This window comes from Phalaenopsis equestris, unplaced genomic scaffold (genome assembly GCF_001263595.1).
Source record: "Phalaenopsis equestris unplaced genomic scaffold, ASM126359v1 Scaffold000149, whole genome shotgun sequence".
In the NCBI taxonomy this organism is placed as follows: Eukaryota; Viridiplantae; Streptophyta; class Magnoliopsida; order Asparagales; family Orchidaceae; genus Phalaenopsis; species Phalaenopsis equestris.
In genome coordinates this window covers 867,796-882,928 of record NW_018164591.1, presented here as the reverse complement: position 1 = coordinate 882,928, position 15,133 = coordinate 867,796, and the positions used below count along the sequence as shown (strand labels likewise).

General features: G+C 35.1%; 1 protein-coding gene across 1 annotated transcript in view; it reads right to left on the bottom strand.

The window, feature by feature from the left end:
• Nucleotides 1-4,946: 4,946 nt before the first annotated feature.
• Nucleotides 4,947-15,133, bottom strand: part of LOC110021829 — a gene marked incomplete at its 3' end in the record, with an annotated part of 27,396 nt that continues 17,209 nt past the window's right edge. The window contains 3 exon segments of the mRNA XM_020720491.1: nucleotides 4,947-5,083; nucleotides 5,620-5,860; nucleotides 5,949-6,142. Coding sequence (XP_020576150.1) covers nucleotides 4,947-5,083; nucleotides 5,620-5,860; nucleotides 5,949-6,142 — 572 coding nt within the window.

Below are 15,133 nucleotides of genomic sequence, written 5' to 3'. Positions count from 1 at the left end.
AGAGTTGTTACTTGTGTTCAAACAGAAGGATGATTGACCAAATATTTTCGTTCTTCTAGATAAGACTAGAGAAAGAGTTTAGGAAAAAAATTGAATTATGGATGTCTATATTGGCATCTAAAGACGTCCATTTGAGTAGATCTAAAACCGAATACATGGAATGTAATTTTAGTAGTAGTAGCTTTAGTGGTATAATTGTAACTATGGGTGATCAAATCATTAAAGGTGTGAACGTTTTAGATATCTCGGGTTTATTGTTCAAAGTGATGGTGATATAGATGGGGATGTTATTAGTAGAATTCAAGTTAGTTGGTCGAAGTGGAGGAATGCATCAAGCATAATGATAAAAAAGTAACGCCTAGACTTAAAGGAAAATTTTATAAGATGGTGGTGAGACCTAAAATGCTCTGTGGTGCAAAATGTTTACGTTTAAAAAGAATCATAAAACAAAGTTAAGTGTTGATGAGATGAAAATGCTTAGGTGGATGAGCGGCTTGACATCTAGAGACAAAATGTGAAATGAATATATCCATGATAGGGTTGGTGTAGCTCCAGTGGTGGACAAAATTAGAGAGAGTCATCTTACATAGTTTGGTCACATTAAACGTTAACCATCTGATGATCTGGTTAGAACGGTATATGTTTTAGATTCGACTTATGTTAAGAAATACAAAGGTAAACTTAAAAAGACTTGGGCATATTGTATAAAAAATTGATCATAATCTAATAGACATGGAATTAAACAAAAATATGATACTCAATAGGACGCAATGGAGAAAAAAGATTCATGTAGCCGACCCCACTTAGTGGGATAAAAGGCTTGTTGTTGTTGTTGCTATTAAAAGTAATGATCGTGATGCTAGATTTGATTTAACTTGTTATTGTGTGTTCAAACTTATCATAATTTAAGTTGAAGATTTCAAGGTCAATTTGAACTTTTAAATGCCTTATGTGATAAGTTCCTAAAATATTGTCATTATCATTACATATCTTTTGTATATCATCTCTCTAAATATTGTGAGTAATTTATTTTGGTAATATTGTTGATTGAATTGATTTGTGTGGGGGGTTGTCTAATCAAGGGGTGATTCATTTTGTAAGTACAAATGTCTTGAACTTTCTTTTTCTTTTGTGTTGAGTTATAAGGGTTTATTACAAAGCCCATGAGAAATACAAAGTTTAGTGTGTGAGGAGAAGTTGATAGTTAGAGGAAAGAAATTTGGGCTTGTAGTACTTGTTCAAGAAATGTACTAGCAAGTGTGTTTTCACAAGAGTTTATGTGTTCATCTGAACGAGCACAATTTTTATTTTGCTGGAGGATCCTAGCCAAGGGTGGCTAGGTGTGGATGTAGGCAGGGGGTCAAACCATGTAGAAATCTCATGTGTTTTGTTTCTCTTTTTGTGCTTTGTTTTTGTTGTGGTTGTTGCTCTTAAATTTCTTTAGAATAAATCAACACAACTAACTCTTCTACTAAAAGAAAACAAAATTTTTAAAAGAACCTCAAATTGAAAAACTTTAAAACACACCCATTTTACCCCCTCTTAGGTGTTATAGTCACTTTCAATTGATATCAGAGATTAAAAATGATTGCAAAATTATCCTTTTCTCTTATTTAAAAATTCTTTTGAAAAATGATTTGTAGACACTACCTTATTCTTAGAGAACCAATAAAAGTATTTTGGTAGTTCAAATATATGTAGATTAAATCTTATTTGGATCAACAAACAAAACCTGTGTGAAGAGTTTGCCTCCAGTAATAGTCAAGAATTTAAAATGAGTTTAAGAGCAGAACTCACATACTTCCTAGGATTTAGGATGGAGCAAAGAAAAGATGATACATTTTTACAACAAAAACAACACGTCTTTATCCCACTAAGTGGAGTCGGCAAAAGATGATATATTTTTGAATCAAACAAAATTGATAAAGGAATTACTTAAAAAGTTTGATATGATAGGGATATAAACATGCAAACATCCCAATGATCCCTAAAACCCAACTAGATAAGGATCCAAAAGAAAAATTTGTAGATATCATGTTTGGTGTATATTTGTGTGCACAACTTCAATCTGACCCTGACGAATCACACTTGATTGCAGTAAAAAGGATCTTTAGATACCTTGTAGGAACTCCGAGATTAGGAAATTGGCGCTCTAGAAGTGGTATATCTTTTGACCTAGTTGGCTATTCATATTATAGTTTTGTCAGATGTAGGGTCCATAGGAAAAGTACATCGAGAACTTGTCAATTTATAAGACACTCTTTAATCTCCTGCTCTAGCAGAAAAAAAAATTCAGTTGCACTGTCCACTACAAAAGTGGGATATATTGTTGCAGGAAGTTGTGTTGCCCAAGTCCTATGGCTGCAGCAACGACTTTTTGATTTTTGTCTAAAAATTGACACCATTGTAATAATGTGTGAAAATACAAGTGCAATTTATATTACAAAAAAATCCTATTCAACACTCCAAGATAAAACATATTAATATTCTCCCCACTTCATTAATAATCATGTAGCTAAAGGCCATGTTGATATTCAATTTATTGATACTGAAAATCAATTAGTAGATACCCTCACAAAAGCACTTAGTCCTTAAAGGTTTTGCTCATTTAGAAGTAGACTAGATATAATTGCCCTTAATAAATAATCCCTTTGGTTCTCCAACATACACTTGGACTTACAAATTATTTTTGATGATAACAAAAGGGGTAGAAACGGAAAATGTTAGTTAAGTATGATATGCATAAATATAGGGGGAGATCACAAATTTAGGAGGAGACAATACTTACTTTCATATGCTTTCAATTATTTATCATCTTAATTTTCACTTGCAATTATTTTTATTTAATATTTTCACTTGCATATTCTAAGGAGTAGTCATTTTATCTCCATCCACTTAAAACCAACATAAATTTGTCATAAGAAAAAAAGGAGATGGTTGACCCTAGGGTTGCCCCTCGTGAGCCCTAAACTAATGGGTTTTGATTAGACTTGGGTGTTGGGCGGGTCGGGCTTGGAGTGGGCCGGGCTTATTCGGGTTTGACCTGTCAAAGTGAGCTCGGGTCAAACTTTGAGCCCGATTTCTATTTAAAAAACCATAGCTAAGCTCGCCCACTCCATCAGCTGAGGCGAGCCGGCCCCCGGGCCTCAAAAAGACAATAAACCAAGGATAGAAACGTTCGCTTTAGTCTTTGTGATACAATAGAGAATAAAAAGACCGTAAATCAAGATAATATGTAAAAACAGGTAGATGCAATTTAATTTAGAGAGTTTTTTTTATACCTTCTTCATTTATTTAAGGAGGAAATGGTCCAGAAAGAGAGCTTCAGATGGCAAGAGATATTAATTAGTCTAATTTTTATCACTTGTGAACTCCTAATCCAAAACATTATAATCAACGATACTCTCGTCATACCTGATTTAGTTTTACAAGACTACAAGAAAAAAATGGAGCTAAGAATATTGATCCTACACGTGATTCAAAGACCCAACTCAACTTTAGATCCAGCTATGTTCTATTGCATGAATATCATTTTCATTTGATATATATATGTTTATGTAATTTTATTTCATGATGATAGTGTTTAACATGGATATAATGGCTAATTTGAATACAATGCGAATATGTGATGTGAAAAACCAATCTTGGACTTTATCAAAAATAAATAAATATATAACTTTCAGTGTTTGTTATGTAAATACATAAGAATTGTGTAGTGCATATATAAATAAATTAAGATTTATTTTCAGGTTGAATATATGCGGGCGGGTCGAATTTGGCTTCTTCCGGCTTTGACTAAGCCAAAATGGGCTCAGACCGGGCCGAGCCGACCAAATTTTTATTTTTCATCAGCTAAGCCCGCAAATTCTAAGCGGACATATGACGAGCCTATTGGGCCACCCGCCAGATGCTCATGTCTAGTTTTGATGATAACCAAAATATGTAAGAAATAGTACTAATGATTTTAATTCATATATTTCAGGCGAAGCACCAAGTGTGGCTTAGTTCAGACAACTCATGGAGTTGGATCGGGAATGGAGCTTGATAGTTAGGTGAGCGAACAAATTTTGCTTGAACACAATATTAAAATGGTCGTTCACAATACTTCTATGATCGCATCATAGCATTTTGAATGACATAAATTTCTAAGTCAAAACTAAAATATATAAAAAAAAATCAAACAATTATTATTTGGGAAAATTTGAATATTTCATTTACAACCATTCTTAAACTACTCAATTAAACCTAAAATGGAGTTTATTAAATCTTAATAATATCACAATATTAATGATATAAAAATTGGTTTAGAATTTGACCTAAAATTTTTAAATTATCTAAATTAGTCTTTTAAATTATCCTAATTATTATTCTCCCTCCTACATTATCAAAAGAATAATTTCAACTTAACAATCATCAAATGGCAAATTTTTTTGAAATAAATTGAATCAATAACAACAACAAACATCTATCCCACTAGATGGGGTCGGCTATATGAATCTTTTTTCTCCATTGTGACCTATTGCCTGTCAAAATAAGTTGAAACAAAATAATAAAATATAATATTGTTAATAATTAAGATTTAATGAACTCCATTTGACATTTAATTAATTAATTTAAGATGGTTGTAAGTAAAATACTCAAATTTTCCCAAATTATAATTATTTGATTTTCTATGTATTTTACTTTTGACTTAGAAAATTTATAAATGCAAAATGCTATGATACGAAGTATAGTGAGTTAACTGTTTTAATATTATGTTTAAACAAAATTTGTTCACACCTAATTACCGCATTATTCCTGGTCCAACTCCCTGAGCTGACTGAACTGAGCTGAGCTGAGCTTGGTGCTTCACTGAAACATCTGCATTAGTACTCTCCACAAATAGATTGATTATCATCAAAAACCCATTAGTCTACGGCTCATGAGGGACAACATTACTACATTACCTTCCCATATTGAAGGCTAGCAGCATCACGATAGAATTCTGGATCCGCTTCCTTCGCTTTATTGTAAGCATCCATGTCAATTTCTATTTTCTTTGTGCGCTTCTTGTAGGCATTGTACAATGTTCTCTGATTGAAAACTGAATATAGAAGAATTTATCAGCATAAAGTTGACTACATATAAGAAAAGGGAGTTTTTTAACTCGTAAAAAACTAGATAATTTTGCAGACTTGAAGCAATAAAAGCTAGACAGCTAAAAGCAATAAGAAAAAAAATATGAAAATAATTTGCCTGAAAAAAAAAATCAGAAATTACTGACCAATAGAATAATTAAGCTTTCACAGCATTATCAAACCTTTTCTTTCCTTGGAAAGAATATTAGTTCAGACATGAACAGCAATTAGCACAATGTTAAGTGTCCCCTCAGACTAGTTCATGGATAGCTCACCTTGAATTATAAATTCCAACAGTAACTGCTAACAGGCATGATTTTCAAAAGGGAATAAAAATATCGAAGGAAAGCCCTAATACAAAAAGGATGGGAAGAAGTTTATACGAAGTTAAACAGTTGAACAGCCATAATCTAGGGAAAATTCACGCATTAACTCGACAAAAATGGAATTAAAGACAGCTACACAAAAATCTTGAATGAAGGTTTCTCAACAAAATACTAACCATCCCAACCAGATGGAGCAGGATCCTTTTCCCAATTCTTGTACTTTGCTTCAGCTGCCTCCTGTGTATCAAGCATGTAAGCCTTGCTCAAATCCAAACCATTTGAATCAAGTAACTTTCCAATCTTCTTTTTTCTATCCTCCAGCCATTTTTCTTTGGACACGCCCCTTGATTCAAATTCACCTTCCGATTTTCTTTTTTCAGTAACCATGGCCATTTGGTTCGCTTTTCTAGCCTCATTCTGCAAAACAAAAAAGGAAAGTTTCCATAAAAGTCAAACAAAGAGAGATTTTTTTAAAGCGTGCGGTATTTTGATGAAGCATATTTACCATTTTAAGTCTCAAGTCAAACAATTTCTTCTGCCTTTCACTGAGATTTGGATAAGCTTCTTCGGCAATATTTTGAGGATGATTGTCCTCATTCTCATCATTTTGAGGGTCAGATTCAGATATTTGATAAGGTGCCACTTCATTTTGAACAGAGGCATATTTTGAGGATGCTACATTATCATTATGTTGCTTTCCTGCAAATAAAATGCAATTATCATAATTAAAAGGTACAAATCACTAATAATGCATGAAGTGTGATGAATGAGAGCAGAGCAATGAAAAATTCGCAAGAAGATAAACAGAAACTAGAGAAGACAAATATACAATTTTTGGGTAATTTAAACCCAAAGCTTCAGCTTTTTGATAAAGTAGTGAGGAGGTAACTTCTTCCAAAACAATAATTTAATTCAAACTTCAATGCTTCATGCAATATATTTTTAAACTTAGCGAGGCCTGAAGATAACAATCGGAAGAAATTAAGCTGAATATTACAGGCTTAAACCAAAAAGACAAAAATATTACTCACCCCTCCAACATTTCTTCCGCAAATGAATCATAAAATCACAAAATAAAGCTTGCATGATAGAATTATTTAAGGGTACAGAAATTAAATTCCCTTAGTCGAATATAAAACATTCATGTTACATAAGGTCTTTTAATTGATAGATGGAGCAGAAAATGGATGGCATTCAGAAGGAGAGTTTTTGAGCAACAAGGGATGAAGGAAGTAGCATATAGGCTCAGGTTGGCTTGAGCTAAAGTCTCAACAATTTTTTATCAATGTTTGGGTAAATTTCATAAGAGAATGCAAAAATTGGACAAAGTGTGGTTAATGAAGCATTAATCTAACCTGATTAATAAAGCAAAACAACAACAACAATAACAACAACAACAACAACAATAATAATAGCAGCAACAAATCGTTGAGATTGATCGTATCCACAAATTATTATATTTAACCAACTCATTTTGGCCCAACTTGAAACTAGACTGACCCACTAAATGCCTGGCAATTATCACCAAGTTAGACATGAGAAAGAAGCAAGCTTTCAATTCGAATTAAATGCAGTAACTAATCAAAATAAGAATGTAAAGCAAGTTGGCTCATATTCAAACATATAATCAAAAAAAGATCAAGTCTAATTATTTTTTACAAGAGTTGGGCCATGTTAAAAAACTTAGCACATAGCTACCTTTCTTGAGACATCTGGTCAAACGATGATATTCATGCCCATTTTGGCTTTAACTTCAAACTAACCTGCCCTGCAAAGTACCCAACTATGATCATTGAAGAAGTAAATGAAGAGGAAAGCTTAGCTCTCAATGCCAAACAATTAAATAATGTGTTGTGAATGGAAGGGAAGGATGATTCAACATTGTTCTAAGATAAAAAAATCTTTGCTAATTTTTAGTTTAGATTGATTTTCATCTAAAATTACCATACTATTATCATATAATAGATCTATATCTAGGAGGCTCCATTTGTTGTGAGTTAACTATCGGAGCATGCATTGTTCGCCTAACCTAGGCTTGGTAAGTGCTTCTGCATATAAATTGCTGAAATTTCGATATTGTTATATGCAAAAGTTTTAGCAAGAAAGTTTATTAATATAGTCGCATTAGAGAGAATGGTTGTTTCTTGATCAACACCTCTTTAAATTGTTGAGTGACCAGCTGAAATAGATTAGACCACCCAACTTCATTTCCATCGTGTCGGCCAACTTTTTTATTTGAAAATAATTTTTAAATTTAATTTAATATAAGAGGTATATAATTTTGATTTTTGAAAGTAGTGTGTTTTAATTTTCGAAAAATGAGACCAAATGAATCTCATTCGTCCAATAGTCTATATAATCGTGTCCGATACCACGAATATTACACCTTCCCGAAAGATAAGTGCATACCTCGGCGATGGACCCAATCATACAAACTAAAAGATTTGTGGCATCTGTTTGGTCTGCGAATCTTTTGTGACCGACAAGTTCCCCTATCTAATTTAAAGATTCAATAGGATTTATTTTACCAGAGTGTCAAGTTCCCTACAGAGGCAAGACCCTGTATTTAATTATATCACAAATGACTGGGGTCACTTGAGAAAACTTTTGATAATGATCAGAGGTACTAGTCTTCAAGAATTCAAGATTTAGGTTTTCGCGGTAAGACGTAATTGGACATTGGAAAAGCAAGTGGGAGTGGCTCAAGTAGGAACATTTATTTTCAGGAGTCGAAGAAAGGAAACGGTAGAGGTTGTCACAGATCCTGAGGAGGTCGCCCACTGACTTCCCAAACTATCCTACTGTGTGACTGCGTTTTGAAAATGATATTATTTGAGTGTTCAATCCTGTCAATTTTCTTATTTGAGACTTACATTTGCATAATATATGATTATGCAAATAACCCGTAGAGATACGAGGGTTTACGCCGTACTGGACAACAATCTCCGAACCTATGGTGAGTTAGGATTTACGCTGCACAAAATAGTTTCACAGGAGCCTAAAAAGTGTGTGAGAATTTACGTCACGTTGGGCGAGATATCTCGAAGTCCTATGGGTTGTTATTGTTTAATTCTATGGAGAGGTTTACTGATGTAGACCTATTTGCTATCTCGAAGATGTTTTTTTGTATGTCCTCGTCGTGCTGCACACTGTGTTAGCTCCAAACTCCTTGTTGAAGTAGCAGTTTTAAGGTTAAGAAGGTTTTGGTTAAAGGTTTTACGTTTCACAATTTTTGTGTCAAAGTTTGATTTTATTGTTGTTGTTTAAATGTCATATTTGGAGGGTTTAATTTAATTAGAGTGACACTGACTAGGATCTCACGATTCCTTTATTCCGGCATCACTATTTTCTTTTAAATTTACTTAATCAAAATGAGTTATTAGTCTCGTTTAGACTGAAGAATTCTCATTAGCAATCATGGGTTACCTCATTCAAAAGATTTTCGTAAATCCAAAATGGGTGGATTAAGTGCGTTCAAAAGGTTTAAAAGTGTACATTAATTTTTTGAAAATATATTTTTGTTGTTTTGCAGGTAATGTAAAGCATACATGTTGTTTGTGAGTAATGTAAAGCATATACAAATGAAATCTACAGGAAAATAAAATAAAATGTGGTGCAGAAAACTGTAAACTGTGTACCTGGGCATCTGCTACTGTTGCAATGTTAGCATCACATGTGAAAATAAACAGGTATGGCTAAGGATATTACAAACACATCGAATATGAGCATACATATAGAAAAGAGCATGTGACACATGAAAACTCGAAAATGACCTGTAAAAATTTAAGTCATGATGGGCTCAGAGCTGGGTCGTGTGCTTCATAATCCAACTTTGGATAGATGTCACCAACCCAAACTATTGAAGGAATGAGCTCATGACCACAATCGAGATGATTAACAATTGGACCTTGATGGAATTTTATCAAAGCTTCTTTAATTTTTTCATGCATTCAGTATTTTATTAGCAGTCAAAAGTAGTGTTTGTTGTGAAGTGATATGTTCGTAGTATCTGTGTAAACTTTATTTTGGAGAAGTGTAGTATTTGTGTAAGTTTAGTATCTGTGTAAGTGTTTAGAAAAACAAAATGATCTGCAAGCTGCTCACTTTGATTGGGCCAGAACTGAAAGCAAGGGGGCAACTTCGCACCAAGAGTTGGTGAATAGTTTCATCGATTATGCTCTCCCTTTTTAGAGGGTCATCGAGGCAGAAGATACTATTATATTGTCTCTTCTTCGGACGCATAAGCACTTTCATCATCGCCCTAAAAAAACAAAATAAAATGAAGGGAAAAAGTGAGGAGACTGACCCAACTCCCAAAATTGACGGGGAGTGGGCCAGCTCAAAATGGTGCTTAAATCCTCAGAAGATCACAATCCAGAAAAACCCAAAACTGTAGGCAAAGGTGCCCCCGCGCCACCTCTGAACCGTGTTTAAATCGGCACTTAAAGGCTACATGAACCTTCACCAAAATAATTATTTATAGTGCCCCAAACATCTATTTTACATACCCCAAACTATTGTTTAAAATGCTCAAAACAACCATTTAAAAGGCTGGAAACAACCATTTAAAAAGCTCCAAACAACAGTTTTTAAACCTCTTAAACAGCAACGGAAACATTCTCAAAACAGTGATTTATAGTACTCAAACTCAACGAACAAGAATGTGAACAAAACCCCCAAAACCGCTCTAAAAAAAGAGAAGCCCCCAAATAGGATCCATATAAGCCCAAACAACAGCTAAATGAGCCCAAACAACAATTATAAAACATCGTACAGCTCCAAACAATATTTAGCAACTCCAAACAACAATTCTAAAATATCCTATAGCTCCAAACAGCAGTTCTAAAACATCCTACAGCTCCAAACAACATTTAACAACTTCAAACAGCCATTTAAATGTCTCAAACAACAATTATAAAACATACTACAGCTCCAAACAACAATTATAAAACATACTACAACTCAAAACAGCAATTTTACAGCTCCAAACAGCACCCTACAACACTCCACAACATCTTTAACACCTCAAACAATAATTCATAACATTACGCAGCATTTTTAACGTCTCAAACAATAATTCGCAGCACTATATGGTATTGTTAACACCTCAAATAGTAATTTGCAGCACTACACAACACTTATCACACCTCAAACAGTAATTCACAACATCTTAATTAACTCACAAAACATATTTTTAGAGGCTCCAAAACAGTGAGGAATTTGAGCAAGAACAACCCCCCAAAACCCTCCAAAATAGCGAATATAGTGCCCAAAATAGTGAGGAATTTGAGCAAGAACAACCCCCCAAAACCCTCCAAAATAGCGAATATAGTGCCCAAAATAGTGAGGAATTTGAGCAAGAACAACCCCCCAAATCTTAATATGAAATTCGAGCTTTAAGTATCAGATATACAAGTATATAAAACTTAAGAAATGTGTATGTAAATGCTGCATTGTCTTTGTATTTGCATTGGTAATACTAATTTCCACAAATCAAAGTATGAAAGTTGCAGATTTTCTTTCCCCTTTATCGAAAGCATTGGCGGGATGTATATATGTCACACAAATCTTATGTATATGCACATATCCAACACCTAAACTTATCTTTAATATTAATAATAACTAAATCTTCTATTTCACCACAACAAGAAATGTCATCATTTCAATTTCTAAGAAAGTGAAATACACATTTTCATGCATTGATAAGATATTATGTATGCAAAGATTGATGTTTTAGACGTTAGATATGTAATTGCATAAAAGTTAAGTGGCATTTATGTATATCTTTATGCATATATAAAGTCACAAATTAAGCTCCACAAAAAGAATAAAAACGAAAAAGATTTCAGATTTTGATAACTTATGATGGAATCTGCAGGGGATATCCTCAACATGAGACTGAAATTACAATAAATTTTGTAAGGAATACTAGTATATGATCAGCACCCACCATAATACTTTATAAAAATAGGCAATGAAAACAAGAACCACATCAGAGTTAGTTATTAGCACAACATTAAATTTGTATGCCTTACTCGGCTTATTCAACCTATTAGCATTCCTGATTTTGTAAGATCAGGATATGTAACACCTCATGTTGATATTGACTGTAACAATTATATTCATGAACCGAGCTGCAAATACTTCAAAAGATTATAAACTAAAGAAAAGAAAACAATGCTATGCGCAAAATATGTGAAGATATCAACAACTAGTGGTTATGTTTATGTTATTATAACAGTGAAATAGAACTATTATATATACCTATTTTACAATCCTGTTGTAGGTTATAGACAAATTTTAGTGATCCTTAATATCAGGTGTGACGAGGTCGTAAAGGATTCATCAAAAAATGAACAGCAAGAATTTCGAAAGGAAGACTGCTCACGACTTGGGTTTTAGAGGAGAAGGTGTGCGGTTGTTTAGTCGCACGAGGGTAGGGATCAGGCAAGAGATTTCGGTGTGTAAGAGGAGGCGGGCGGTTTCGATCGGGTAAGGAAGAGAGGAAGCGGAGACGAGCGGCTTTGATCGAGCGAGGAAGAGAGGAAGCGGAGAGGGTGTCGAGCGGGAGAGGGGTGGTCCTTGTCGTGGGGAATACAGGGGGCGAGGGGTTTGTGGCCAGAGAGGAGAGCAGAGGGTTTCAGGGGGAGCAGGGTTTTTGGTGCAGGAGGTGAGGGAGCAGGGTTTTTGGTGCATGAGGTGAGGGAGCAGGGTGAGGGAGAGCCTTGAGTAGGCGAGCTAAGCGAGTGAGGGTTTCGATGTTGAGAGAAGAGGCAAGCGAGGTTTCGGCCTTCGGTTGAGAGAGCGGCGAGCCGAGAGAGGGGGGGAGCAGAACTGGACGAGGGAGAGCTTTCGACTGGGAGAGTAGAAGCAGGTGTGTCTCGAGCGGGAGAGGGATCAAATGGTAGGAATCAGACGCCCGTCGAATTGTATAGCCAAAGTGTCTGTTAGGAGACATGGGCGGGAGATTAATTAGTTTCCATGTATGGAGTTTTATTTGGCAAATCATAGCCCCTAATTAAACTCTATTAAAGTGAAATTGAACGGCTAATTTTAAAATTCAGAAGTTGAAATTTGAAATCATTTAGCCCATGTTCAGCCCGTGTCCAACCCGAATTACACCTAGGCTGAGCCTAGACTCGCTTCCTTTAATTAAATTTTCACATGCATCGATTTTCATGCGTTTGTGGGTGAGCGGAACCATAGCAATATAGGTGACATTCCCAGCTAAATTCGACGTTCCGGACGTACCGGTGTGGTCTATTTCTTCATCCGGGGTCGTCCGAACGAGTTCACCGACAGTCGGGCCATAAATACGTCAAATTTAACTTTTCTTCTAGTTTTGGGCTTGTGACGAATCATTTTGAAAATTGACTTTAGTGGTACGATGTATGTAAGTCTTGGTGACGTGAATTGTGATGTTTTCGTGCGGTGTATGTAAATGTATATGTCTGAAAGTTGAAATGGGTATTCCTAAGGCCTTCTGATCTTATGAGAACCCATTTTTTGAGCTCTCTACATATTAGTTTTTAGCTATTGCAACTAAGAGTTGAGTGCTTGGGACTATTCATGCGTGGTTTTCCCAAAAAAGGGTCAAGAAGTGGTTCGAAATTTATGTGAGGTGGGCTCCGCTACTAATCTGCTAGGATGATAAATAAGAAGTTCCTAAAGCTAGATCCTAGGTTTTAGGAGGAGACTAAGACCTCATTGAAAATGAGGTCAACAAATGGACTTCCAACATGTGTGGTGTGCTGAACAAGCACACTACGTATTAGTGTTGACCGAAGCGACCAACACGACATAAAATAATTGTTTAAGTATGTCAAACTCAGAACAAATTGAATTATAATCAAAATTAACTTTGAGCTGGGACCTTCCACTAGGAAATTCCCAACCCAAGGACAAGAGTGTATTGAAAATTTTTAAATGTTTCTGATTGGGATGAAAGGATTCACCACATGTTAGTGTTCTTTGATTGTTTTGTTTACGTCATTTAATTTGATTGTTTCACTTTGATTTTGTTTATGAGTGATGTGAATTTAATTAAATGAGATCAGTTTGAGAAGAAAATTACGGAGCAACCAACATTGTATTTATGCCAAAAATTTAAGAGACGGAGACCAACAAGAGATTCAGGTTAGGAAACAGTCACCAATAAGGGATTTATGTCAAAGACGGACACAACCAGAGGATTTATGCCAAAGACTATCACCAATGAGGGATTTATGTCATAAAAGGACAGTCAGCAATAAGGGATTTATGCCAAAGGGACAGCTACCAACAATGTATTTACGCCAAAAAGGAACGCTCACCAACAAAGGATTTACGCTAAAAAGGGACGGTCACCAATAAGGGATTTATGTCAAAGGGACAACGACCAACAAAGGATTTACTCCAAAGGAGACGACCACCAACAAGGGATTTACGCCAAAAAGAGACGGTAACCAGCAAGGAATTTATGCCAAAAACGGCTACCAATAAGAAATCTATGTCAGAAAGGGATAACCACCAAGAAGAGTTTTATGCTAAAAACGGCCACCAACAAGGATTTATACCAAAAGAAAAGCCACCAAAAAGAGATTTACGCCAAAAGAGACGACCACCAACAAGGGATTTACCCTAAAAGGACGGGCACTAACAAGGGATTTACGCTAAAAGGACGGGCACTAACAAGGCATTTATGCCAAAGACGACCTCCAAAAAGAGATTTATGTCAAAGGGACAACCACCAACAAGAGATTTACGTCAAAAAGACATGACTATCAATAAGGGATTTACGTCAGAATTTGAAGGCCACCAACAAGAGATTTATGTTAGAATTTAGGAAACATTAACAAGAGTTTTACGTTAAAATTTAGAGACCACCAACATGAGATTTACGCCAGAATTCAGGGACCACCAACAAGGGATTTACGTTAGAATTTGGGGACGATGATGGCGATAAACTAAGAAGATTCAACCTAGCTTGATCGAAACTTGAATTTGAATTGGTTGATTTCAATTTTTTTGACTTTAGATGTCACTTGATTTGAGTCATTTTGTCAACAAGTACAGAGTTGTATGGAGTTAGATTATTGTTTCGTTCATTGAGTTTGTCATTATTTCATTTTTTAGTTTTGAAATTTGTTTAATTTTATGTTTTTTCAATAACATTTTACATGTTGTTTAATGTATATCTTTTTGTATCGTTCCTTGTTCGCTATTATTTGCAAAACCGAATCAATGATTCAGCTTAACAGCATTAATCAATTGCATAATGTGGCAAAAGTAGACTTTACTGATATTTTGGAATCAGGTACATCAAAACATAATTTGAATGTGCAATATTGATGAACATCAAGTGATACATATGAGTAACATCTGTCTGTAGAATACAGTCCTTGCTTGTAAGTTATCGGTGCCTCCTCTTGTCCTATTTTTTCTCGTCCGAAACTGTGTAGAGACTAACCCTCCTCCCAAGGCATACTCCGAGACAAAAGTCCCCTCGCATATGCTTAGAGGTGTGCTGTCTCACAACTCCAGAGGCTGTAATTCTTCAAGGTCCGGGTCAGGACTGTATCCATACGGTGTTTTCTGTCATCCATCTTTCTAAAAGTGATGGATACTCTCCTTCGTGGGACTCCTGGAACACAGTGTTTTGTCAAATTCACTTCATTTCCTTTAAGTACTAGCACTGATCCAATCGGCAGA